This window comes from Topomyia yanbarensis, chromosome 3 (assembly GCF_030247195.1).
Source record: "Topomyia yanbarensis strain Yona2022 chromosome 3, ASM3024719v1, whole genome shotgun sequence".
Classification (NCBI taxonomy): Eukaryota; Metazoa; Arthropoda; class Insecta; order Diptera; family Culicidae; genus Topomyia; species Topomyia yanbarensis.
The window spans coordinates 170,643,567-170,668,948 of record NC_080672.1 but is presented as its reverse complement, the minus strand read 5'-3'; the positions used below and the strand labels follow the sequence as shown (position 1 = coordinate 170,668,948).

Sequence of the window (25,382 nt, the reverse complement as noted above, 5' to 3'; positions counted from 1 at the left end):
GCGCAACGAAAACACGAATCGAGTGCCCCTATTGTTACGCTACCATTTGACTCAATGCGTTAAACAAAGATGGCAGACACTGCTCTAACCAACGGCTTCAAATGGGTAGCGTGGTAATAAAAACATAGCGATAATGTATGTCTGTAGTTATGTTGTAAACAAATCCTGGCACATTCAATAATAGCCTGTACTTCCGCTTAAAATATAGTTGGCCATTTACCCATAGATATTGATACGTTAACTCCAGGACCAGGTACCCCAGCCCCAACTTTGTTGCTCTATTTAGAACCATCAGTGTAAAAAACTATTGATCCTGGTTTAACACTAGGTCCTCCTGTTTCCCAGTTCATCCAGTCAGTTTGATTTAATAACGGATTGATTTTGAACTCTTTTAGAATACTGAGATGGCCCCTAAGGTCTCCATCGAGGAACTGTTTAGTTCTTTTCAGGCTTAGTGCGTTTTTATCAGCTTTCATTTGTACAAATTAATGTAAAGGCAATAGACCTAGCATTGTATCTAGTGCTTAAGAAGGTGTACTACGAACTGATCCTGGGATAGAGATCGTAGCAAGTCTTTGAAATTTTTCAAGTTTTTTCTGTGCGTACCTAAACATAGTTTTCGACCACGAAACTAAACTCGCGTATGTTAATCTATGTCTTACTAAGGCCATATAGATCCAATGAATCATTTTAGGTTTCATTCCCCATTTTTTCTAAAGTTTTTTTTTAACTTATCCATAAGGCACTAGTAGCCTTACTTATAATTTGATCCATATGGGAATTCCAATAGAGTTTGCTATCAATGATCACTCCTAGAAACTCTCTAATATAACCGAAAAATCAATAATCGATTATAAGCTTACGGTAAAATCGAGTAAATCGATTAGCTGTTATCAATTAAGCAACAACATATTTCGTCAAGGGCACGTGCTAAGGTCAAATATGAAAATCGCAGAACAGAAAAAGACAAGCGCCTCAAAATAGACCCAGCCACCTTTATTGAGCTTGAGCTTGTGCGACCACCCCTGGCTGCTACTCCGTTATCGATCTGAACTAGCTAAAGTTGCACAGGGAATCAGTAGATAATTATGCTTGGGAGTAGCGAAACATCTTTCAATGTGCAACTCCCGGTAATCCTAAAGCGTTTATTGATCAATACCGGCGCCGGCCAGGCCCGAACGTAGATCCCGGAAGGAAAGGAAAGGAGTGTTAGTCCGATACTTGCTTTTGCTAGAAGCCGTATATACGGGAGGAGGATGTTTGTTAGTAAGTATAGAAGTTGGATTCTACTTCTTCATTATCGACGCCATAGAGGTGACTCTACTATCTGGACTAAATATCGATCCATCAAACTCATGGACTGGGGAACAACGGCTTTACTTCCTTCCGAAGGAAGACGTAACCACTGATTTTTTCACCTCAGAAAAATCTTATCGACTTCGGCTGGGATTGAACCCAGACCAACTGGAATGAGTGGCGGTCATGCTTACCACTCAACCACCGGCGCCATTCAAAATAGACCCAGCCACCTTTTTTGATTGACAAACTAATGTCGTTCTCGCTTTAGGCAGAAACTATCTCAGTTTCGGACCTAACTGCAGCGATGCCACATATTTATGTGAAATGTCTGTAGAATAATAATTAAAACATCTGTAAAAGTCTGTAGATTGTTGTGTAAATCATATTTACAGTAGGTTATTACTTTAAAAGAAGCTTTAAATTAGTAAACTATTGTGAAGGAATCACTCGTATTTGGATTAAATTATTTTAGGGTAATTTTGTTAAACACTTGTCCCTTTGATAAAATTTGAACAGCCCGGGAGGCATGGGCCTAAAAGCGGTTGGGCCCACCATGTATTGACTACTGTCATCGTCTGTGCATCAGCATAGGGATGCCACTCCCTGGTTAGGAATGATCACGCGGTCGAGTATAAGTTTTGTAATTTATTTCTAGCATGCAATTTCATATTAATTTTAGTGGTTTTAAAAAAGTTTCTACAAGGAAAAATGTGAAAAAAGGCAAAATTTGAATAAAATTGCCTTTAATTCACTTCAATTCATTTTTGAGTCCATAATTTTTCTTGAATCGGCTTTAAATTTTACAGGTGTTTTTGTTAGGCTAAAAGGAAACTATTTCAGGCCGGCGCTCTTCGAAATCGAGTGAAGTTGCAAAAATAGCTAGGCTAGTATGTGTGAATATGTATGAATGTATATTAAATAATGTCATGTAATTATCTCAGCAATGGCTGAACCGATCTTAATGAAACTAGCTTCAAATGAAAGCCCTAACGTGACAATTCTACACTAATATTTTTTGTTTTTCAATATGTTGGTTACTTTCTGCGATATGAGTGATTTTGTCAAAACACAACATGTTTTAAGCAAATAACTGTCGAACAAAGCTATGTAGTCCCGCTACGTGCACATAAATGTAAAAATACCTTTCTAACAAGCTATAGATTGTCAAAATCCGTTCACGAGCGGCGGAGATATTGGACATTTTCCTTGCTTACCAATTTTCAATAACTAAAAAGAAGATTGTTACATACAGAGTTTTGCTTTACTGGTGTTTGAGAGACTAAACAAAACCGATTTAGAATATCGGGGTATGAAAACACATCTACGTGATTCAAGGAATTGGATTCTGAAAAAGTTTTTGAATAACCTCGATAATAAATAAACTATTCATCAAAATTAATATGTAAGCTCACTTCAAAGACAAAATAATGTTTAAGTTCACTTCATAGTTAAATTTTTTCTAGAGTTAATATGGATTAGGCATTGCATTCGACCGTGAGGTAGATGTTGAATGGTATATTAATACACAGATCATCAAGTAATCCGCCTAGTAGAGAGATAATAAATATCTCATATAATTATACTCGTAGCAACACCGAGAGCAACGTTATTCTTTATTCCCAAAATTCTAGCAAAAATTTAGCTCATTTGCAAGATTTAGGTTACACTGATTATGGCGCAAAAATTGCTAGTTGCATTATGTATAATAAGGAAGTAAGGAATCAATATATCGCCTATAAAAATAAGGTCACGACACTAACCACTCTCACACACACTCTCGTGACAACTGTCATGACTGACATCTATCTTGCTATTTCTCTATCCATTTCTAGGTTTTGTGATAAAATCTTCTACAAGTCCAAAATGTTTATTAATGTCCAATCTAATTTCATGTATGCGATGTAATTGTGAAGATTTGAGATGACAAAACTATTTTTTATCTGATGTTATCGTATGAATAGTTTTTGCATTAGTGTAGAAGAGAGCCACTCGCGGTAACACATTTAATATTATATCATACATGCAAAATAAAATATTTGTATTCCTGAAAAAAATTGCAAAATGTTTGTATTATGGGAAAACTATAATTATTTTCAAATGTTCACACCCTTAAGATGGATGGAATTCCCTTCGAAATGTTGCACTATGGGTAGGCAGGTGACCAAAAATCGAAAACTACATCAAATTAATTCAGTTTTATTCGAAGCTTTTATATTCACTATAATTAAGGAAATTCATGACTATCTTAGAAAAATATTTCACTTAACTGGATAACATGGATGTTTGAAGACGAAAACTTTGAAAAGAGACATTCCACGTGCGTTGTTTTTGAGATTTTTCAATAGAGAAGCTGGAATGTCGTGTTTTGCTCTACATCAATGGTAAGAGCATATCATTTGTATCGTACAAATCGAGTATTCAATAACAAACTATACTGTTTGGTACATGATTGTTTGCCATCTCAAATATACGGAAGATAACGATTTAACTGTGTTAACTACCAATGTGGGGTAACATGCAACAGTATTACGTCTTATTACTATTATGCCTTAAGTCAGCTGGCTGATTAAGCGTTTCAAATAACAGTGTGTAAAGCATTTTAAATCACATTTTAAAGATTTAACCTACAACTAGAATACACACATACTCCTTAAATACCGAACAGTACCAGGAAGTCCTCTTTACGTAAACTTTCAAATTGTGTTAACCTCTGTTCTATGGATAATGGACTTGCAACTATTAGTTCTAAAATGAAGTATTAAAGCCTCAATAGTTCGCGGTTCCTGCGAATTTCTGGAATAAATCGAATGTTACGGCTGTTCAAAAACGTTGTTGTTTGTAAACAACATAGGTAAATTTTTTAAATAAAATAAAATAAATCCAATAAAGTAAAAGAAACGTCCAAATTATAATACATTTGGTCAATGTACTAGAGGCAAACAAAAATATGCTGCATTAGACTTCAATAACATAATTTTTGGCCATCCTGAAAACAGGGAATGATTCTTTGATTTAATAAATACCCTTTAGTATTCTTCATACTTCAATTAGCGCCTGTACATGTTGAATATTATTCTAAAGTTTCAGCATTGTTAGTTATACCGCTTTGAAGTTGAAGTGTTGAAAGTAATCCCGTTTGATGGTACTTGACTATCGTTTATTACTCTAAATTATGTTATGAATCAAATCGGAAGCTTCATACAACTGCCTTTGAAATTCCGCTTCTATGTCACCACAACAGGGACAGTCCAGTTTGTCCAAAATAATTTTTTCGTCTTCCAAAAATATAACAAATACAATCCCCTTTTTCCATCCTTTGTATCACGGCAGAAGATGCACTAATTCTGTTATTTGAGGTAACGTCCGATGATTTGTTCTAGGTATGCCTAACATGTCCGCAAAATATCCAATTATCCCGTACCATCTCCCTCATCCCACTTCAAGGATTTATATAGCACCCTATATGCTATGTCATTTAGCAATTTCGCGCCAAATCATATTCAGAGTTGGCAACACCCTCTCAGATTTTAATGAAACTTTCTGTACATGAGAACTTTGTTACAAAAAGCCACTTTGCATATTTTGTTTCTCAAAAAATGATCTAGACTGTCTTTTGAAAAGGGCCAAACTTTTTTCACCAATTTGTTTCAAATGGCTATAGTCTAAAAATGGCAAATCCTACAAAAAAATGTTGTAGGTGTGGTTTTCACAAAATTAGTCACATTTTCGAATAAAAATATTGAAAAAATTCTTCATTGACTCCTACACTAAAAAAAACGATTTTAAAAAGTTAAAGTCGATTTACAAAAAAACCATTTTTGATTTGGATGAAATTTTGTTCCAAGATAGATAATTATGTTCCCTACCTACCACCAAAAAATCAAGTTGGGCACTTTTAAGAAATAAAAGTTATTTGAAAAAAACTTTTGCTTCTCCAAACTGATTTTTTTTAGCGCATTTTTATCGAAAACTAAACCAATGGAAGTCATAATCATCTCAGAATCCAATAAAACTCAGTTTGTGAGAAGATATTGTCTAATTTAGCAACTAATCATATTTTTCTTAAGGGATTAACTACTTTTTCATTTTTCATGAAATCGATTTTTTTATCTGAAAGTACAACTCTTTGAGAATGTTTTCCCAAATGTTTATAAAAATCCGAGAAATAGATCGAAAGTTACAGCACTTCCAAGCGCGCTTCGTCTACCAAGAGCAGTGGTAATTTGAAATTTTTAACTCGACTATCTCGAAATGTCGTTTTACTAAAAATGGTTTTTCAGTGATCACGATTGCCGAAAAACTACTCAATCAATTTTCTTAATTTTTTTTTCAATTGATCATAATTAATTTTTCTCGTACTTTAACGATTCCTTTTTTATTCATAAATTTTTGTTTCATGGATAAAAATTTTGTAATGCAATTTTTAGGCCTAAAACAGCGGTTTTTTTTACTAAAACGTTCTCGAATGCAGGAAAAAATTACTATTTATTCAACTAATCGTTAAAGTACGGAGAATACTCACATACTAAAGGATTTTTTTGAGTTTTGGGATTTTAGATGATCTATTGGTCTTCGTGATCACCACAAACCTCTTAAATAAAAAGGGGTTTTGGGAAAAATGCTTGTTTATTTTACTGAAAAATGTACTACCAAAATATTATAAGTTTGATGTAATGAAAGCATTGCTTTATTCCTTTACGTAAATTCAAACTTACTTGTCATTTTTATCAAGAAAAGGTTTGTAATCCCTTAATCAAGAATCAAATTGAAGAGAGTTTATGTCGTTAAACAAATATTCCATTATTAATTTTTTATTTTCTTGTTTAGTGCTGAAGAAGAATCAGAGAAAGACATAACCACCCCAACATTAAATATTGAATTTAACATAATTATTTATTTATTTTTATATATTACATTGGTCTTAAAACTATATTCATGCATGCTATTTTGTATTATTTCTATGTAAAGAATATATTTTTGGTTCATCTTCTGAATTAGAATACCTTTTCGTCTCTACTTTGCCTCCAGAAATAAGCTCAAAACTGATGGAATTTATAAGTTCCAGATATTGTTTTGGCGTTATTATACAGCTCTTAGAGTTCTTTTGACATTTTGTTGTACTGTTCAGTGAATATGTAGCAGAAAATTAATTTTGTGATATTTTTATCAGTTTGTTCAACTGCCCAGTTATATAACTCTCAGGAACTTGTTATGGTATTTCCATAGTCGCGAGCAAGACAGGCTCTGTTTGCCATTCGCTTGAGAGTACCACCAATAGCATCACATGGTCCTTTTCCATGGGATGCTGCAAGAAAATGCCATTCTGCGCTTAATTCATACTTTGACTGAAATCTACACAAGCTTGCAAAGTTTTTCTTATTTTCGTATTGTGCTGCTGCTCCATCAGACATAAAATAAATTTTAGAAAAGTTTGTCAATTGTTTCATTAAATTTATCAGTTTTGAGAGGAACAAATGAACTGCAGTCTTCAAGTCTTCCAGTCTTCTTGTCTTCAAGTCTTCTTGTCTTCCAGTCTTACAGTCGTCCAGTCTTCCAGTCTTTTAGTCTTCCAATCTTCCAGTCTTCCGATCTTCCAATCTTCCAATCTTCCAGTCTTCATTCAAGTTTGTTATGAATATATACCAAATTCGTTATTGATACTTTTTGCATGTATCAGGCAACTAACAGCTGGGAAAATGGATTATGAGATGATTATGACTGTCATTGGTTTAATTTTCGATAAAAATACACTGAAAAAAAAATTCTTTTTTTTTCTTAATAGTGCCCAACTTGAATTTTTGACGGTAAGTAGGGAACATAATTACCTATCTTGCAACAAAATTTCATCCAATTCAAAAATGGTTTTTTTTTGTAAATCGACTTTAAGTTTTTAAAATCGATTTTTTTTCAGTGTAGGAGTCAATGAAGAATTTTTGCAATATTTTTATTCAAAAATTTGACTAATTTTGTGAAAATCACTCCTACAACATTTTTTTTGTAGGATTTGTCATTTTTAGACTATAGCCATTTGAAACAAATTGGTAAAAAAAACTTTGCAAAAAACAGTCTAGATCATTTTTGGAAAAACAAAGTATGCAAAGTGGCTTTTTGTGACAAAGTTCTCATTTACAGAAAGTTTCATTAAAATCTGAGAGGGTGCTGCCAACATTTATTCGAGTTGGCGCGTAATTCGTCGTACGATATCGTAGTGTTTTAAGTAAGCTATTACTATAACAAAAATCCAGTGAAAAACATTTCCATAATTTTACCGATCGCTTTCATTTATTTTTTATGTGACCTCATAAATGTATTTAGATCATAGTTAAGCATCTTCTGATGTCAAACTGTCTTATAAATTTTCCACCTGAAAAATTAAAACACGTCGCAACGCAATACTGCGATACCGCATTCCGTTTTTCAATATTACAGACGTTGTTGGCTCATGTACTGCACATGTGTCGACCCGAAAGGCAACTTTTATTGCCAAGCAATCAAAAGCTATGTGCTGTCCTCGTGGGCGAACTGAATTCATGCTCATGTCATTCTAAACGTCGGCCCAACGTACCATGCCAAACAGAACACTTATTTTGGCGAAGCCGGAATCTTTTGGATATTTTCGAATGCCACTTACACAACGTGCGGTATTAATTTGTTTTAATGTTCTTGCTACGATTTCGTTCTTTTCCCAGTTTAACGATAGCCCAACAAATTTCTCACGTTCCAGCATTGACACGCATGTCAAGAGAAGAAAAAATACGATTGTTAAAATTGTTCCGCGCGTATGGCTAAAACAATATTGGCCGCTAAACGGTTGAATGTTCAACGCAGAAGGATACTTGGAACAAAGTACGGGACAAGCAGTCACTTGAATAATGAATAGGATATCGCTTCCGTCGTTCATCACAGCACCAGTTGAGTTTGCTTTGACAGATAAGAGGTTAGTTCGCCTCAACGTCCATTACGTCTCGATCCCTTCGTCATTAAAAATTGATTAGATTACGCGCTGCTCATCGACGGAAAATGCGAATCCCAAAGCGAATCATCATCTCGGTCGAAAGAAAACTGTTGTTGGAAGCAGAACACGAACAAAAAAATCGATCTGTGCTGTTTTCATTTCAATTTTGCCCAGTTTCGGCTTATGGCAACTAATTCTATTTGGTCTGAATGTGCGTTAGGGACCATTCATAAATTACGTAACGCTTTTAGGGGGGGAGGGGGTACAACAAGTTGTGACATGTTGTGACATAGGGGGGAGGGGGAGTTAGCTAGATCGTTACGTAACATGTTTTCACCGAAGAAAAAAAAAATTTCTAGGAATTTGTTACGTAACAGGGGAGGGGGGGATGAAGAAATTTGTGACAATTTGTTACATGGGGGGAGGGGGGAGTAAATTTAGGGCAATTTTTGCGTTACGTAATTTATGAATGGTCCCTTAAACCCTAGTACAAGTCAGTATTAAGATAGACAATCCCGCTGCAGCTTTATCGAGCACAGTCGAGGGGTTTTAATCGACTAGCTTAGTGCGTTTGCCAGTAGATCTGTACTTATTATGCAATAACCTGGCACTCGACTGATATCGTCGAAAATGGTGCAAATAAAATTGGTCTAATATAAAATAATTTCTCGAGCGGTGCACGTCAGGTCGAAAAATAAAAATGATACCAGACGATATATTACAACCATAAGCCCTAATGAATGCGATATAATTGGACTAAATAGGTGTCATTTTGGGCCATTCACAGCATCTAGATTACGAAACATCGTCACGAGTCGCGAACAAACTGGGAAAAGAATTTGTTCTGAAAACTTATTATCCCTTTCGCCGGTAGTCACGGTTTATTAACTGTACATTCGTTTCTCCAACAGTCACACCATACTTCGGATGGAAAAAAGGATTTCTCAACCAAAACGATGATAGAATGACATTTGGAAATTATTTTAAAACTGTCTACAAAAAAAAGTCAAATGAAATTTAAAAGTTTTCCCGCCTTCCGAAGCGGCATCTGTCGCAAGCTAGCAATTTATTTTTTACGCTTCCTGCTCATCGGTGGAATCCAGTGGCGTTGCCGACGGTTGTTTCTAGAAATTAAACCCATAAGAATCTTGATCAATGCAAGTAATCAGGTTTGAATAATTGGAATCACTTTTAAAAACAAAACTTTTTGGGATAAACACCGTACATTATGTGCAAATGTGTATTAAAGAATTTTGTTGATAGTTGTCGTATTTTTTAGAAAAAAATATCATTTCTAACTTTTCGTAATGATGAATGACTCTGGTACTTACTGTTGGTCAATTTTCAACGTTATTGGAAGCTTTATAGAATGTTTTCATGTTAGAAAATATATATTTAGCTCTGCTCCAATTTTGATCGAAATTTTGTTTTTTCCTAAGCACAACATATACATCCAAAACATCCAAATATTTGAACTTATGTTGTTCTGTTTATTTAGTTATTTATCAACTTCAAAACATAAAACATGTTCCATTGCTTCACATGTAGTTTTAAAACACATTATTACACATATGAACTAGCGCTACATGTTGGCTATTATATATCGAGCAAATTTGCTGAATATCTGAACTTTGTAGGCCATTGGGAAAACTACTAAAGCAAGGATCCCAATATACAACATCATCTATTTATTACCATGTAGGTGATGCTAAATATTTCAAGTTGTTGCAATACTCATTGAAACGACTTAGACGCCCGTAGTATATGGGAGGCCGAGTTGGTCCCGTCAAGGGCGCAAACCATAGGGAGGAACGAAAATCTTGATCTTATGTATAAAATGAATTAGGATAAGTATGGCAGAAGATTCACTTGTGATCTAAGAATCTTAGTGAATATTTTCCTTTGAAAAATAGATAAAAAACGAATTAGATATATATGGCTTGGCTACATAGAATGCAGTCATAATATGGATATTATAGCAAGCTTTTGGATACCTTTCAGGTTCTAGAACAACTGTGTATTCATTTTTTCTAGCACCACTGCTATTGGATGTCGAATTACTTGCATTATTTTTTGTGCTTTCTCTTATTGGGCCCAAATCAATAACCTGAGCATTTTGGTCCCGTACAAAAGTTTTGAGTTAAAAAAATAGGTTTTTTGTACAAAATAAGAGGGAGTTAAAAAATGTTGTACATAATTCGATCGTCAGCAGCAGTGATGCTATAAAAATTGAAATTTTCTTTAATCATCAGAGCATCAGTTGGTTTCTGCTTAATAACTTTTTCCACAAACGTCAGACCGTTTCACGGTCTTCGAGACATTATTTCTTTGATAAATTTCCTATGAAATTCATATATCTCGATATTTTTAGGAGGCAATGGGAAACTTTTGGAAGAATTACTTTATTAAAGTAAGTTTCCTCATGCGAAATACTCATGCGAAATTAAACAGTGGGTGCAAAACAGAGTTTCACTGATCGAGCTAAAAATTTGCACCGTTGCTCTAGGACCTAAAAAATACCCAAAAAATTACTCAGAGCAAAATTTTATTCATAAAAATTCAATGAAAATCAATGCAATTTCCAAATGTTTTCCCACCTGTTGCGACAATCAGAATGTTTTTCTTCGAATCTCCCATGTAAGTAATTTGTATACTGCCTTGCAACAAAAGCAACAAAAATACTCGAAGATTCAAAAACTTATCCAAATTTCTATCAGTTGAATTATACTGGCCTTCGAAAGTTATAGAAATATTTTTAGAGTATACCCTGTCGGTAAAGGACAGAATATTTAAAAGTCAGATTTGGAGGAAAGTTTTAAAGATGTTGCTTACATTTTATTTCGTTTAAAAGTATATGAATAGAAATTGTTCCCAACATCGTGAATAAAGTGCCATGAATTCCAAAGCAATCACGTTTATACGGTACGACCACAAAACCATGAAGAAAAACTACGTGTTTCATAATTATGTTCATTTTCCCTTTGCCTGCATAATGCTTTTGTTAGTGGAAAAATTTGTTTTGATTTTGTGAATTTCAATCACGGCCTTCGTCATGTTAAAACCCGATCGATTTTCTAGACATGAACTAGTTCACAATTTTATGAACATTATTCATAAAATCGAAGGTTGGCTTGTGATTGCATTCATAGATTTAGGAAAATCGTTCAGATTCCGATTATACGAAGAGAACTGACTCATGATTTATTATATTGGTTTTTGTAGTTGTAAATTATTTCACAAAATAAAAAAAATGGTAATATTTTTTCGTAAACTATTTCACGAAACACGAAATTTTATTCATGAATCATTTCAATCCTTTGTGAACCAATTAATGAATTCTAATATATTAGTCACGATTTAGTGCTCGTTAAGTAGTTCACAAAATCATAAAATATTATTCATGTATTCGTGAATCGGTTCATGATTTCTAGTATTATAGTTCCAACTCACCAGTCGTGTTCATGTAATAGCTCACAAAATAGCGAAGTATTGTTCATGGATTCACGACTCACGGTCTATCTCACTTGCTTGTGATATTGAGAATATATCCCTAACCATCTTCAAATGTGCTCTCATCATAGTCATGAAATTTTCACCTGCTCTTTTTTACAAAAATGGAATGGTTTTCGTAGACTCATTTTTGTTTCATGCACTTTTTCATGATATAGTTGCTGCTAGCAACCAGTAATTGGTACGAGAAGCATATATACGAAAACTACTAGAACCTCGAACATCAATATTCATTCGATACAGTTCGGTGTGATGTCTGGACCTAAAAAGAAAACTGCAAAGAGCACCAAAAATACATTATAAAGCCACAAATTGTGTTCGTGATATAGTTCACAAAACAAGATACCGAACTTTTATAATCCAATTCTTATTGTCACGTTACTCTGAGTAAAAATCCGACCGTAACCAAAAAATAACATATGAATTAAATATCATGATAAAACTGCTGATATCATGAATATGAGTCGCATTACTTCACGTGTCAAATTCGAACGTAAGCTTAAGAATAAACTATAATGATAACAAAAATCGTCACTAAAATTCAGAAATCATGAACGTGCATTACTCTACTCGTGACTAAATATCACGATTACGTGAACAGAAATTATGAAAATCGTGGCCAAAATACTGAAAAATGAACATGAATCACGTTATTCAACCAGAAAAATCGAATCCTGATCCTGAAATTATGAACATCATTTAAATGTTGGCTTTTTCGGAGGCATATTTTATACAAGCCATAACCTTACAGTCTATCTGGAAGCGACGTGCGGTCATGAGGTAGCTGCATGTATCTCGGGTTGGATAAACGCAATGCTTAGTAATCGCTCGTCACTGCAACAGGCTGAGATACGGAAGTTGTGCATGTGCGGTTCTCCTCAGGGTGGCGTTCTGTCTCTTTTGTTATGGAACTTGGATGCCGACTGCTTGTTGAAGAAACTCAATGAGCTTGGGATCCAACCTATGGGTTCGCTGACCAAATACTAATTACTGGACTTTGCATCGGAACAATCTTTCACTTAATGCAACAAGCATGAAGAGCTGTCGAACAGTGGTGTCGACAAGTTAAATTATCAGTTAACCCAAACAAAACTTCAATGCAGTTCTCTGATTCTGAGCTACTGTGTGCATATCAAGTCAAATACGATGGAGTTATATTGGATTTCAAGCTGAATTGGTCTGCTCACATTGAGTTCAAGTTCAAGAAAGCGCGCATGGCCTTCGGGCAGTGCAGACTAACTTTTGGAAAAACCTGGGGTCTCAAACCTAAATACATTTATTGGATTTACACGACAATTGTACGTCCAATACTGTCATACGGATGCCTTGTGTGGTGGCAGAGGGAAGAGGTGGTGACGGTCCAGTCAAAGCTAAACAATCTGCAAATAATGGCGCTTATGGCGTTGACTGGTGCTATTACCACGACTCCGACTGCTGCTTTTGAGGCACTTCTGAATATCAAACCATTACACATACACAAGAAGCACTATCATCTGTATACAGACTGCAGGTTACTAGGCTTTGGAACAGTAATCATGTTGATCTTGCTACCAGTCATACACGATTGTGATCACAAATGGTTACATAGGGTGAAGATATTCGTGCTCCCAGCGATATTACACTCACATGTAGTTTTCCGTACAGGACCCTCTCGAGAGGAATAGTTGTCTGGCTATATGGAAAGACAATAACAAACGCAAGTTTATTTCGATTATTTGGAGCATTGAAAAGCCCGTTCAAGCAGAACATAACAAATTCTCTCTTGAATAGGCATAAAACCTCCTCATCTTTTCTCATCAATAGATTACATCGAATCCTAATGATACAAATAACAACATATTTAACTTAAACTAACAGATATTCTACAGATAACATACGCTAACAAAATAAACATGGTATACTCTCATACTATGAACTAGAAAGATTTCGTTGAAATTTACGTTTACGTACAGAACGGGAGAGGTGAAAATCGAAAACATCACAACATTGATTGAATATGCGACAGATGCTGGAAATGGGTTCATTATAACCATAGTTAGTCCGTGAAATAGGTAAATGAAAGAAATTATGGGTACGCAAATTTCAGCTCCTGGTGTTGAAGTGTAGAGCCCGAAGAAGCACTGGACAATCAATATTGGCTTTCATTAGATATGAAGCAAATGATGCTTTAACGATATTTCGACAACACTTAGTGTATCAAGCTGCATTAAATTGCATCTGCTGTTGTAGTTCGCCAAATTTTCGGGATCATTCTAAGGAAGACGAAGGGCGAAGCGTACAAACTTGTGTTGAATTGCTTCAATTTTTTGTGCACCATTTTGGTAAAATGGAGACCATATAACTGATGCATACTCAAGGGTGGAGCGGACAAGCGCGCAGTAGACCGATTTCAAGCACTGCATATTTTTGAAGGATTTTGTGACACGAAATACGAAAGCTAGAACTTTGGAAGCTTTCGCGGAGATGAACGATAGGTTTGAATCCAGCATAACCCGAAGATCCTTCACCACAATTTTTCTTTTTAAAACTACCCCGGATAAAGTATAATCATACGATAGAAGTGAACGTTTCCTTGAGAAATATATTACTGAACATTCTGCGGCGTTAACGACCATTGGATTTGCGCCAGGTAGCAAAATTATCAAGCTGTGGTTGGACAAATTCCTGATCAGTTCTACTTTTGATGATGTGGAATAATTTGAAGTCATCGGCATAAGAAAGTTTAGGGACCTCAATACTATTGTGAACATCGTTAAGATAAAGAAGGAAGATAAATGGTCCGAAATGACTCCCCTGTGGCACTCCGGAAGTAGCGGCAAAAAATGATGATGTTGAATCGCTTATTTTCACATCCATGACCGATTAGATATAATCGTAGCCAAAGCAGCAGTGATCCATTAAATCCGAGACGTTCAAGTTTAGCAACAGCGATACGGTGGTTGATTTCGCGAAACAAATTGCATATACCTTAAATGGAATTGGCTTCATTTCACTCTAGTGTCATGGAAGTAGGCAATCCGGCTTCATTCCGTTGCTGGTTGACGTATCTCCAGAATCCTATGGGATTATGTTTCAATTTCAGGTGAGCGCTACATTGATAATCACTGAAAGGTCTCTGGTTGAGTTTTTTTATCGCTTGTTGATCTGTTGATATCGTTGCTTTGCAGAAGCTCATCCCAAACAATACCGGACAGAAATTCATTCATTGATGCAAAATTCGCTTTGGTGTAATCATAGAACAAAGATTCAGAAGTGACCTGGTAGCTATAGGGCATACACTCCAAGATTACGATATGCAGAGGTGGATGGTGCTGGCAGGACTTCACAAGTAGCGATGGTGCTTTTAATATTGCACAGTTTCTGATCAACTCAGAGCTAACGAATGCAAGGTCGAGAGTACGAAGGTTGCTGTTCAGAACATCGTTCATTTGGTATTACATCTGCGGTGCTGTAATCATCCAGCATCTTAGATATAAGAGGGTTTATAGACGAACGGGCGATATCAGGGTAAAGGTAATTAGTAGAACTGCGTAACCACTTAATGCCTGGAAAATTGAACTCGCAGAGAATAACTATCTTGTCGTTCAGTTCCTTTCGTGAAGTTATCCATGAAAGCGAACTTATCTGTTGATCGATAACAGTCGGATCATTTGTTCGAACTGGTGGATCACGCATAAAAAGAGTATGATGTAAAAGTCGCAACGCAGTCCAAACTTACTCTAACGCAGTACAACTAGGGGTGATAATGATAAGTGGTCTGTTTCACTGACGGTTCTCTGATGGAGGGACGTGCTGGTGCTGGTGTCTACCGACGTGAAATGAGATTGAAACAATCTCACTCACTAGGCAGAATCGGCCCTTCAATAGAGCTTGTCCGGCAAAGTTCTGCTCTGATCAGGTAGGAATTAAGGTCCTTAGCTCAGACAAATCACGGTCCAAGCTGGCGATCACCTGTCGAACCAAATCGAAGAACTAAGCATTGTTAACACACATTCCCGGACATTCCAGTATTACTGGAAATGAATGGGCTGACGAATTGACCAGGGCGGGTTCAGCGATTGACTTCGTTGGTCCTGAGCCCCCTTGCCAATTTCGACAAATTGGATAAGAGAAATAATGCGGTCCTATGCTTCGTCCGAGCACAGAGAAATCTACAAACGTCTCGCCAAACAAAGGCGTTCCTAGAACACTGATTCTTTTATTATACAAAATCATAGTTAAAGTCTATTTTGTTTATTTTGTTTATTTGTTGTACCGTCACCAACAGACCCCTTGGCCCCAATGGTGGTTACTTAAACTAATTACATTTCAGAATACGAATAATTTTAGTTTTTATCGAATTCCTTGTCAGGTTGAAGTCAAACGCCGTCGCCACACTGTTAAACACACGCTGGAGTCCGGTAACAGCGCCCTGGCGCCCATAGTTAGTTCTCCTGAATGGGACTCGCAGAAGAGAGTTATTGCGCAGAGCTCGAACGCGAGCTTGAAGATCGAGGCGTCCGAGGATTGTAGGGCAATCCACCCTGGCAGACAGTAAGTCCGAGACGAACAGGGCTCGAGAGCAGTCCCTCCGGATGCTTAGAGTATCGAGCTGTATTAACTGACAACGGTTTTCGTAGCTCGGCAGCTGAAATCTGTTTTGCCAAGGAAGATGTCGGAGTGCAAAGCGTATGAACCGGCGTTGGACGGCCTCGATTCTGTCGACACCGTTCTGGTAGTAAGGGTTCCAAACAGCAGAACAATATTCCAGTGTTGAGCGAACCAGCGCACAATAGAGAGATTTTAAACAGTATACGTCCTTAAAGTTTTTCGCTATTCGGAAGATGAACCCAAGCTGTCTTGAAGCCTTATCCACAATGGATGATGTATGTGGTTTGAACGTTAGTGCCGAATCCATGATGACTCCGAGATCCTTGACGTTAGAGTGTCTTGGAATACTCGAGTCGAAGAGATGGTAGTTAAACTGAATCGGATGGCGTTTCCGCGTGAACGTAACGATTGAGCATTTGCTCGGGTTTAAAACCATTCTGTTTAGATCACACCACGTACTAAAGCTGTCCAATTCCCTCTGAAGAAGCTCGGCATCGGTTTTATCCCGTATTTGTTGAAAAATTTTCATGTCGTCGGCAAAAGAAAGGCGGGGTCCTTGTAATTTGATGTTGACGTCATTAAAGTAGAGGAGGAATATCACTGGACCGAGATGGCTTCCTTGTGGGATGCCGGATGTAGCGAAGAATGGTGTAGATAGACAGTCCTTAATTCTGATTTGGAGCTGCCTTCCATCGAGGTAGGAACGAAACCAGCGCAGAAGTTGTCCATGAATACCGAGTTTGTCCAGCTTCGCTATTGCGATATCATGATTGATTTTGTCGAAGGCCGCAGATAGATCCATGTAAATAGCATCGGTTTGCAATCCGTCAGCGAATCCATCCATTGCATATGTTGTGAACGAGAGCAGGTTAGTCGTTGTCGATCGTTTAGGCATAAATCCGTGTTGATCGTCTGCAATGTAGTGTTTGCAGTGAAAGAAAAGAGGGTCTAAGACAACCAGCTCGAATAGTTTTGATACTGCACTTAAACACGAGATTCCTCGATAATTGTCAATGTTCGATTTGTTTCCTTTTTTGTGAACTGGAAACATGTGCGCTGCTTTCCAGCAGGAAGGGAATGTTCCAGTATTGAGTGATAGCACAAAGACTCGCCGAAGTGGTTCAAGAAGCCCGCTGATGCACTTTTTGACAAAAATCGAAGGAACGCCATCTGGACCCGGGGAACTAGATTCTTTCAGCTTGGAATTTGCTGCAAGAATGGCAGCATTATCGACACAAATTCGGTTGATGGTTCGTCCTAGAGAAGGAGTTAGATTTGAAGCGGCAGCGACTTGTTGTGGGGAAAGGTTCTCGTCGGAAAAAACGCTTGAAAATTTGTCGGAAAACAATTGGCAAATTTCCTTAGTGTCGGTGCCTAAAACTCCATTTAATGACATACAAGATGGTAACCCGGATTCTTTTCGCTGCTCGTTCACATATTTCCAAAACGACTTGGGCTTGGATTTCAGTTGACGTTCGACGTTTCGCTGATATCTAAAAAAGGCACGTCTGCTTTGCTGTTTGTATTCGTGGTTGAGTTGAAAGTAGTGGTTTCGTAATGCAAGTGTCTTATGCTTCGAGAACTTTTTAAATGCGGCTCGTTTGGTAGTTTTTAATCGTCTAAGCACTGTTGATTGCCAGGGAGGGTGTTGATTTGTGCTGACTGTTCGTTTTGGCACATGACGGTCGATTAGGTAGTTAAGAATATTAGAAAACGTCATCGCTGCTTCGTTCGCGTCATCATTGTTAAGATTTTCGTCCCAATTTATATCCAACAGCGTGCTAACGATGCTGTCGTAGTCAGCGTTTTTAAAATCGTAGACGATAGAGCTTGAGACGTCTTCAAAACTCACTCCTAGGTTACCAGCGAGTACAAGATGTAGTGGGGGATGATGGCGCACATGCTGGACTAAAGGTGTCGGAGCGGCGCAGCAGTACGGAGCGTAGTCCCGGGCACTTACAAAGCAGAGGTCCAATGTACGTCCGTTCTCGTTGATGATATTATTAATTTGCCGAAGAGTTGCGCTACTGTAGTTGTCCAAGATACAACTGGCATTGTTGATAAGCACAGATTTTTCGATATCCAATCGTAGAAATCCGTTACTTGCTGGGCACCAGGTCAAGCCAGGTAAGTTAAAGTCGCCCAGTATAACAATATCATCAGATGGTGCAGCGATCGAGGTGATGAAAGAAACGGAGGAAAGATGTACATCGATCAGGCTGTAATCACGAATTCGGTCAGGTGGAAAATACACGACACACAGGAAGAGATTGCGATCGGCAAGTTTCACTGATATCCACACTTGCTCGGAGCTCTCCCACCGCTCATCGTTGATCACTCGGGCTTTTATACCATGGCGAACGGCGATGAGTACACCACCACCTGATGTCTTGCGGCTGTTGAGGGCATTGCGATCACAGCGGAAGACATCAAATGTTGAACCAAACACCTGGTGAGACAGAGTACGGTTGTTGAGCCACGTCTCGGTTAAGGCGATGACGTCATAACAGCAGCCCGTGGTCGCGAGCAAATAGCTGTCCGTTGATGAATTTAAGCCACCAACATTCTGGTAGTAAATCTCGATGTTATTGGATGACGGATCAGGTTCTGCAGAGGGCGAATCAACTGCATCGCGCTCCAGAATGCAGCGATCATCATCGGCGACAGAAATAGTTGACATCTCGTCACAAGATGTTAGAGCAAAAGGCAAATTACTGGAAGCGAAGAATACATCAGCGCTTGAAGTGTTCGGATCAGATGTATACTTGCCATTTGTGGCGGGTTGGAAGACCCTTTCACCCATCCCACACACAGGGCCGGGACGACTGATGATCGCTGGCTGCAATTGCTCGACTGTGGCGGGGGGCTCGAGGGCTTCCATAGTGCCAACTGCGGTGCGTCCCAGTATGCGTTGAACCCCGATGGAGCGATGCGGAGAGCAGGAACGGGACGGTAGTAGCTTACGGCGAGTGTTGGACGATGAACTAGAAGCGTGAATCGGTTTAACCGTTGTATCGTTACAATTTGTATAATACTTGCCGAGAAAGGCGGCTTGGAAGACCCCTTCTCCACCCACACATACAGGACCGGGACGACTGCTGAACGCTGGCTGCAAGGGCTCGACTGTAGCGGGGGGATCGAGGGCTTCCATTGTACCAACTGCATTGCGTCCCAGTATGCGATCAGCGTCGACACTCCTTCACAATGGCGGTGTAGCTTGGTATAGTGGCATTGCCAATCGTTGCGGAGTCCTCTGTAGGGTTGATGGGCCGGGTTGACTTAGCGGAATACATGCGACTTCCGAAGGCGTAGGAAAATCAGTCGGTGGGCACCAAATGTTCTGGGTACGGCTATCCTCAAATTCCCTGAACAATATGCCTTGCGGCCATGTGTCAGGGTTAAGAGCTGCTTCACGGTACTTTGGGTGAACTCCAACTTTGAAAGATATGAAGTTCAGAGTACTGACGTCTATGCCTTTTTTAACAAGCGGAATGACCTTTATTTCCTCGTTGCAGTTTAGCCCTTCTTTGGACATTTTTTCGACTGTCTCCTTGCTAACGCTGGGATGAAAGCGGGAAAGATACATCCAGAGCAACGGAGTGGGAGGAGGAACCGTGAGAATGTTGCTATTATCGACTAGCTTTCGACCGCCGACAAGAATACTGCTCGGATCAGGACCATCCTCGCGACGACGTTTCTGAGGTGGTCGAGATGTACCGGAATTTGGCCGGACTGGAGTGGCTGTTGAAACCTTTCTGGCGAGGTGCGAAATTTGCTGGTTATTTTTTGATAACTCTGCCTTTAGTTCAGCACAGACGTCATCCGTTTTCCCAGCGATAGCAGCGATAACACATCCAAGCGAGGAAACGGTGTCGCGAAAGCGAGCAAACTTCATCAACTTGACACATTCATTGCACATCCAAAATAAATTTGGATTTTCGGCAAGTTTTTTCAAGAACGGCTTGTTGAGTTGTTTACCGCACTGCATATGCACCACATTTTTGCAAAATCCCATGCACTCGATAAAGTCATCGTCCGATTTGACGGTTTTCGCGCAGTGATCGCATGCACTTGTCATAATGCCGATTTTCTACCCGCCCTAGATCCGACTTTTCGTTTTCGTCTCACTGTGCGCCAAGTTATGGTGGGAAATACTTTCCTCTACTCGCGTGCAGATGGCGAAATGAGCGCGTGAATTTTTTGTGGGTAATTACACACAGGTCCGGTGATGTAAACAATCTCGATTTTCACTGGACTTTTTCACGACACAAAACAAAATTTGTAGAAAACACTTTAAAACTTCACAATACCAAGGGCGCAAACAAAATTTAAGATCGACTGATACGATAAACGACGATTAAACGGCACAAATCACGTCAAATATTAAAAAAATAACTGGAGCGATCAACACAACTAATCGGTGAAAATACACTGAACCAAAAAAAAAAAAAAAAAGTCGATAATAAATGGATTGTTTTTCAAAATTTTGGATTGTTCATTCATTTTGGTTAGGGTAAAATCTACTGATACTGAAAGGGGGAGGGTAGTTTGGGGCGGTCGACATTCAATGTGTCCTTATTTTGCTCTTAGCCTATTTGGTAACCCTATGATGAGTTATGTTCTATCAACGACCATGCGGTAGACTTGAGTGGAGCGCCCAACTTCTACCAGTAGAAACCCAAAGATTCTTCACATTTCTTTTCGATCATGTCCATATGAGTCTGCCAAGTTCCAGTCTTCCGTTCTAAGTTTATAACTGATTCACTCTAGAATACCTATCCGTCTTTCAATATCATTGCTTTTGTTTCTCTTAGTCTTAAATTTGCCGAAAATAGCCAACAAAATCGTTACAGTAGAACCTTTCGGCAGTTAAAACTTAGTAATAATTTTAGTGTTTGATTTTCTATTTAGTATTAAATTAAAAAAATAAAAGATCCACGGCTCATTTTGCAAACTCGTTGATTTCGTGTCAAATAAACATTATAAAAAACAACTTAGGACCAGTTAGATGCTAAATCCAAATTGACACCAGCGTGTTGCTTTATGCGTTCACATATGTTGTGTGAACTATTGAATTTAGTGTCTAACTGGCGTCGAATTGGCACCAGTTTGGGTTTATCGTCTAACTGGCCCCAAATTGGTATCAGTTACTAACGAGTAGAATACGAAATATATAACGCTTTATTGAAATTTTGTTTAACAAAATACCCGACTTTCCAAAGTACACAATAAATTATTGTTCGAATAGTTAATCGAAAAGGAAAGCCAAAGTAAGCACCACGAGACGCAAATTTGGAACTCCAGAGGACACCAGAAGCTCACCATACGGCGTAGAGTGAAAATATTTTATTAAATATTTCAATTTTGAACGTTCTCTAAACAATCGACAATTTAGATACAATAACCGAAGTAAAGCGGAAGCCAATTTTGAATAGAATTTACATCAGTTTCTCTCCGCTCATTTTGAATGCAAGTTTAAGAGTCTAGACAAGCTCTTGATCATCTTGCTAAATGGCAGCAAAAGATATACTGTTTTAGGTTACTTTAAGAGAATATGTTTCATACCTGTCAGTGAGGAGTTACGAATCCAACAAACAAAAAAATGTTTTGTCGAGCCATCTGGTCTTTTCTCTACAAACCAGCACACAAAATAAATCACGTAAATTGAGAGCACCCAAGCGGTCAATTAATGCAACCGCAGAATACATCACACGGGCATTTAGTCAATTCGATTTTTTCGACATGATACCAACATAGTCAGCTATATGCATTTAATTATGTGAACATTCTGCTGCATTTTTCTTAAAATATTACACTTCTCTATAGCGTATATTCTGCACGAAACGAATTGCAAAATAAATGGTGATCTGAAATTACCGGCTACAACTTTAAGAGGACCAACACAGCGGTTTTCGTTCGCAGATTTGCATAAATTTTGAATTTCATCACCATTACTACAAGTGACTGAACATTGAAACGTAACCCCTTAAACATATTCTTACATATGTCGCAAAAAATCACAGTGATGGCGCCTGCCGCGATAGCAGTGTACTGATTTCGTTTTCGTCTGTATTGTTTCGCGCTTCCAGTTTATATCTCGAAACAAACTGTATATCTTTTAGCCCAGTTTTTGCCCGAGGGACTGTGCAAATGTGTACCTTCATCCACTCGTGTGTTTCATGTGCTGTTACGTGCTTGTACGCCTGTTTTCTCCACAGATCTTCGCATATTCGTCCTCTGCCAGATGATAGCGATATCTTGTTTGATTTATTATTTTCCCAGCACATTTCATCCGTATCTTCACATGAACTGCAAACCATCGCCGGAAATATGAAAAGCAACGGAAGACTACTACAAATAAAAAGGGGACATCGCCACAAAAAAGCAGGCAAGCAATGGTGTTGATTTATGCTCGATTTTGCAGCAGGGATGCGTGCTTTCTATACTTTACACTTTGCTTGTCATAGCGATGCCATCACCTCTACGTCAGTCAGACAGGAGCGTGAAAGTTGTGATCATGATTCAATGCAGTGCCTTCGTCATCTGATTCCACGTGTGGGACGTTCGATTCGAAATTTTCACGTATGCCACACCACGGTGCACAAAGACGCGCGACTCGCCGAGATAGAAGTGTTGATGAAGTTTGCGCTTGATTGAGTATCAATTTGTTCAATATTTGCACCACCCTCTGTGCAGCAACGCTGCGGTTTCCGTAAACCAGCTCTACTCTGGCGAAAGGATCATACTTTTCCTTATGATGGCGCATATGAATCGAAATGAATGAGACTCGGTATCCATCGCGATATCTGGATTTCCGAATCATGCGAAAGTGAGGATGATTTGTTGCCGAGAAGCTTGTAGCAATAGAAATGCGAACGCAAAGGAATGATTTCCCGAGCCCTTTCGATTTGTATGATAAATATGTACATTACTTATTACTAGGATCATAGCCTACAAATTTGAATTGCTCAATTCTACCCGATAAAATGTTAGTCTTTTACAGAAATTGGAATTGCTGAAGAATGAATAGCTGAGCATAATATAACCCGTGTCCAGCTAAACACATTGAAGATATACATCGGTTAACCGTTTTTTATTGACTTCTTAGTCGAAACTCGTCAAATAGCAATAATACATTATAAGTAAATTTCTCGGACCAAAATTTGCCTCTCCTATACAAATTAATATGACAAACATCTTAAAGAAAATGATGTAAGAAAAATTAACGCTTCGGTAGACAAAAAATTCCTGTTCCCGGGTGCCAAAGAATCAAACGATTGTCAGTTGTAAAACAAGGCGACAGCTCGGTCCATGGAGTATTGGACGTGCTAAAAGGTTCAACCCCCAAACTGTAGCATTCTTATATGATAAAGCATTCCCCATTACCGTGTACGATCATCGTAAATTGCCCAAATATACCTGATCCAAGAGAGCAATTTCACAGGTCCACAAAGTGAAAAAGTTGAAATCCATTTCTCACTCGCTTGCCTTTTTACATCACCAGCACCAACCAGAGTGGGGTTGCAAAGGGTATCTTTATCGAAGAAAAGGATCAGAAGTTGTGCGGTCGGCAATCCCTTTTCGTTCATAGAATGAGCCCGGCTTGCAGAATAAATCACCATAAATCATTTTTCAAATGATTCATCCTTCCTTTCACGGATTCTTTTCTCTTACAGAATCGTTTGCGGTCGAATAGGAACCATACGCGGAGGCCCTAAATCACACGACCGTGTATCTCAGAAGAAGATGCTGTGCTCCAAGGCAGCGTTAATTCGTGGCGTAAAGGATTACGTCAATTGAAATCCGGAAGAGCGATAAAAGCGTAAGCTTCCGGAACTGTTTCCGAAGGTAAGCACCCATGCAACGGTTTCCGTATCTTCTCCCTCGTTGTTCTATGTTCATTGTGTAAAAGAAGTTGAAATGAATTTAACTGTCAGTGGGATGAATAGCATTCGTTTTGATAGGAAACTGCTCATTTAAACTTTTAAAAACATGAAACATTGGTCTATCTACAAAGAGATGGAATAGGAAAAAAGGAAGAAGGAAGAAAGAAGAAGAAAGGAAGAGAAGGAAGAGAGGAAGAAGGAAGAGAAGAAGGAAGAAGGAAGAAGGAAGAAGGAAGAAGAAGAAGGAAGAAGGAAGAAGGAAGAAGGAAGAAGGAAGAAGGAAGAAGGAAGAAGGAAGAAGGAAGAAGGAGAAGAAGGAAGAAGGAAGAAGGAAGAAGAAGAAGGAAGAAGAAGGAAGAAGGAAGAAGGAAGAAGGAAGGAAGAAGGAAGAAGGAAGAAGGAAGAAGGAAGAAGGAAGAAGGAAGAAGGAAGAAGGAAGAAGGAAGAAGGAAGAAGGAAGAAGGAAGAGAAGGAAGAAGGAAGAAGGAAGAAGGAAGAAGGAAGAAGGAAGAAGGAAGAAGGAAGAAGGAGAAGAAGGAAGAAGGAAGAAGGAAGAAGGAAGAAGGAAGAAGGAAGAAGGAAGAAGGTAAGAAGGAAGAAGGAAGAAGGAAGAAGGAAGAAGGAAGAAGGAAGAAGGAAGAAGGAAGAAGGAAGAAGGAAGAAGAAGAAGGAAGAAGGAAGAAGGAAGAAGGAAGAGGAAGAAGGAGAAGGAAGAAGGAGAAGAAGGAAGAAGAAGAGAAGAAGGAAGAAGGAAGAAGGAAGAAGGAAGAAGGAAGAAGGAAGAAGGAAGAAGAGAGAAGAAGGAAGAAGGAAGAAGGAAGAAGGAAGAAGGAAGAAGGAAGAAGAAGAAGAAGAAGGAAGAAGGAAGAAGGAAGAAGGAAGAAGGAAGAAGGAAGAAGGAAGAAGGAAGAAGGAAGAAGAAGAAGGAAGACGGAAGAAGGAAGAAGAAGAAGGAAGAAGGAAGAAGGAGAAGAAGGAAGAAGGAAGAAGGAAGAAGGAAGAAGGTAGAAGGAAGAAGGAAGAAGGAAGAAGGAAGAAGGAAGAAGGAAGAAGGAAAGAAGGAAGAAGAGAGAAGGAGAAGGAAGAAGGAAGAAGAGAAGAAGGAAGAAGAAGAAGGAAGAAGGAAGAAGGAAGAAGGAAGA

The 25,382-nt window shown here is 38.4% G+C and overlaps 2 protein-coding genes across 2 annotated transcripts in view; one reads left to right on the top strand and one right to left on the bottom strand.

The window, feature by feature from the left end:
* LOC131690836 (TWiK family of potassium channels protein 7-like) overlaps window positions 1–25,382 on the top strand; it is a 359,592-nt gene that overhangs the window by 184,115 nt on the left and 150,095 nt on the right. The window contains exon 3 of the mRNA XM_058976896.1: window positions 24,031–24,202. The gene's annotated coding sequence lies outside the window, so the exon portion shown is untranslated. The remainder of the gene's footprint in view (window positions 1–24,030; window positions 24,203–25,382) is intronic.
* Window positions 19,117–20,758, bottom strand: LOC131690837 (uncharacterized). Its single transcript, XM_058976897.1, has 2 exons — window positions 19,390–20,758; window positions 19,117–19,338 (listed from the first exon to the last, which is right to left on the bottom strand). Exon 1 carries the CDS (start codon window positions 20,430–20,432, stop codon window positions 19,554–19,556), a length of 879 nt encoding a protein of 292 aa, XP_058832880.1. The 5' UTR covers window positions 20,433–20,758; the 3' UTR covers window positions 19,117–19,338; window positions 19,390–19,553.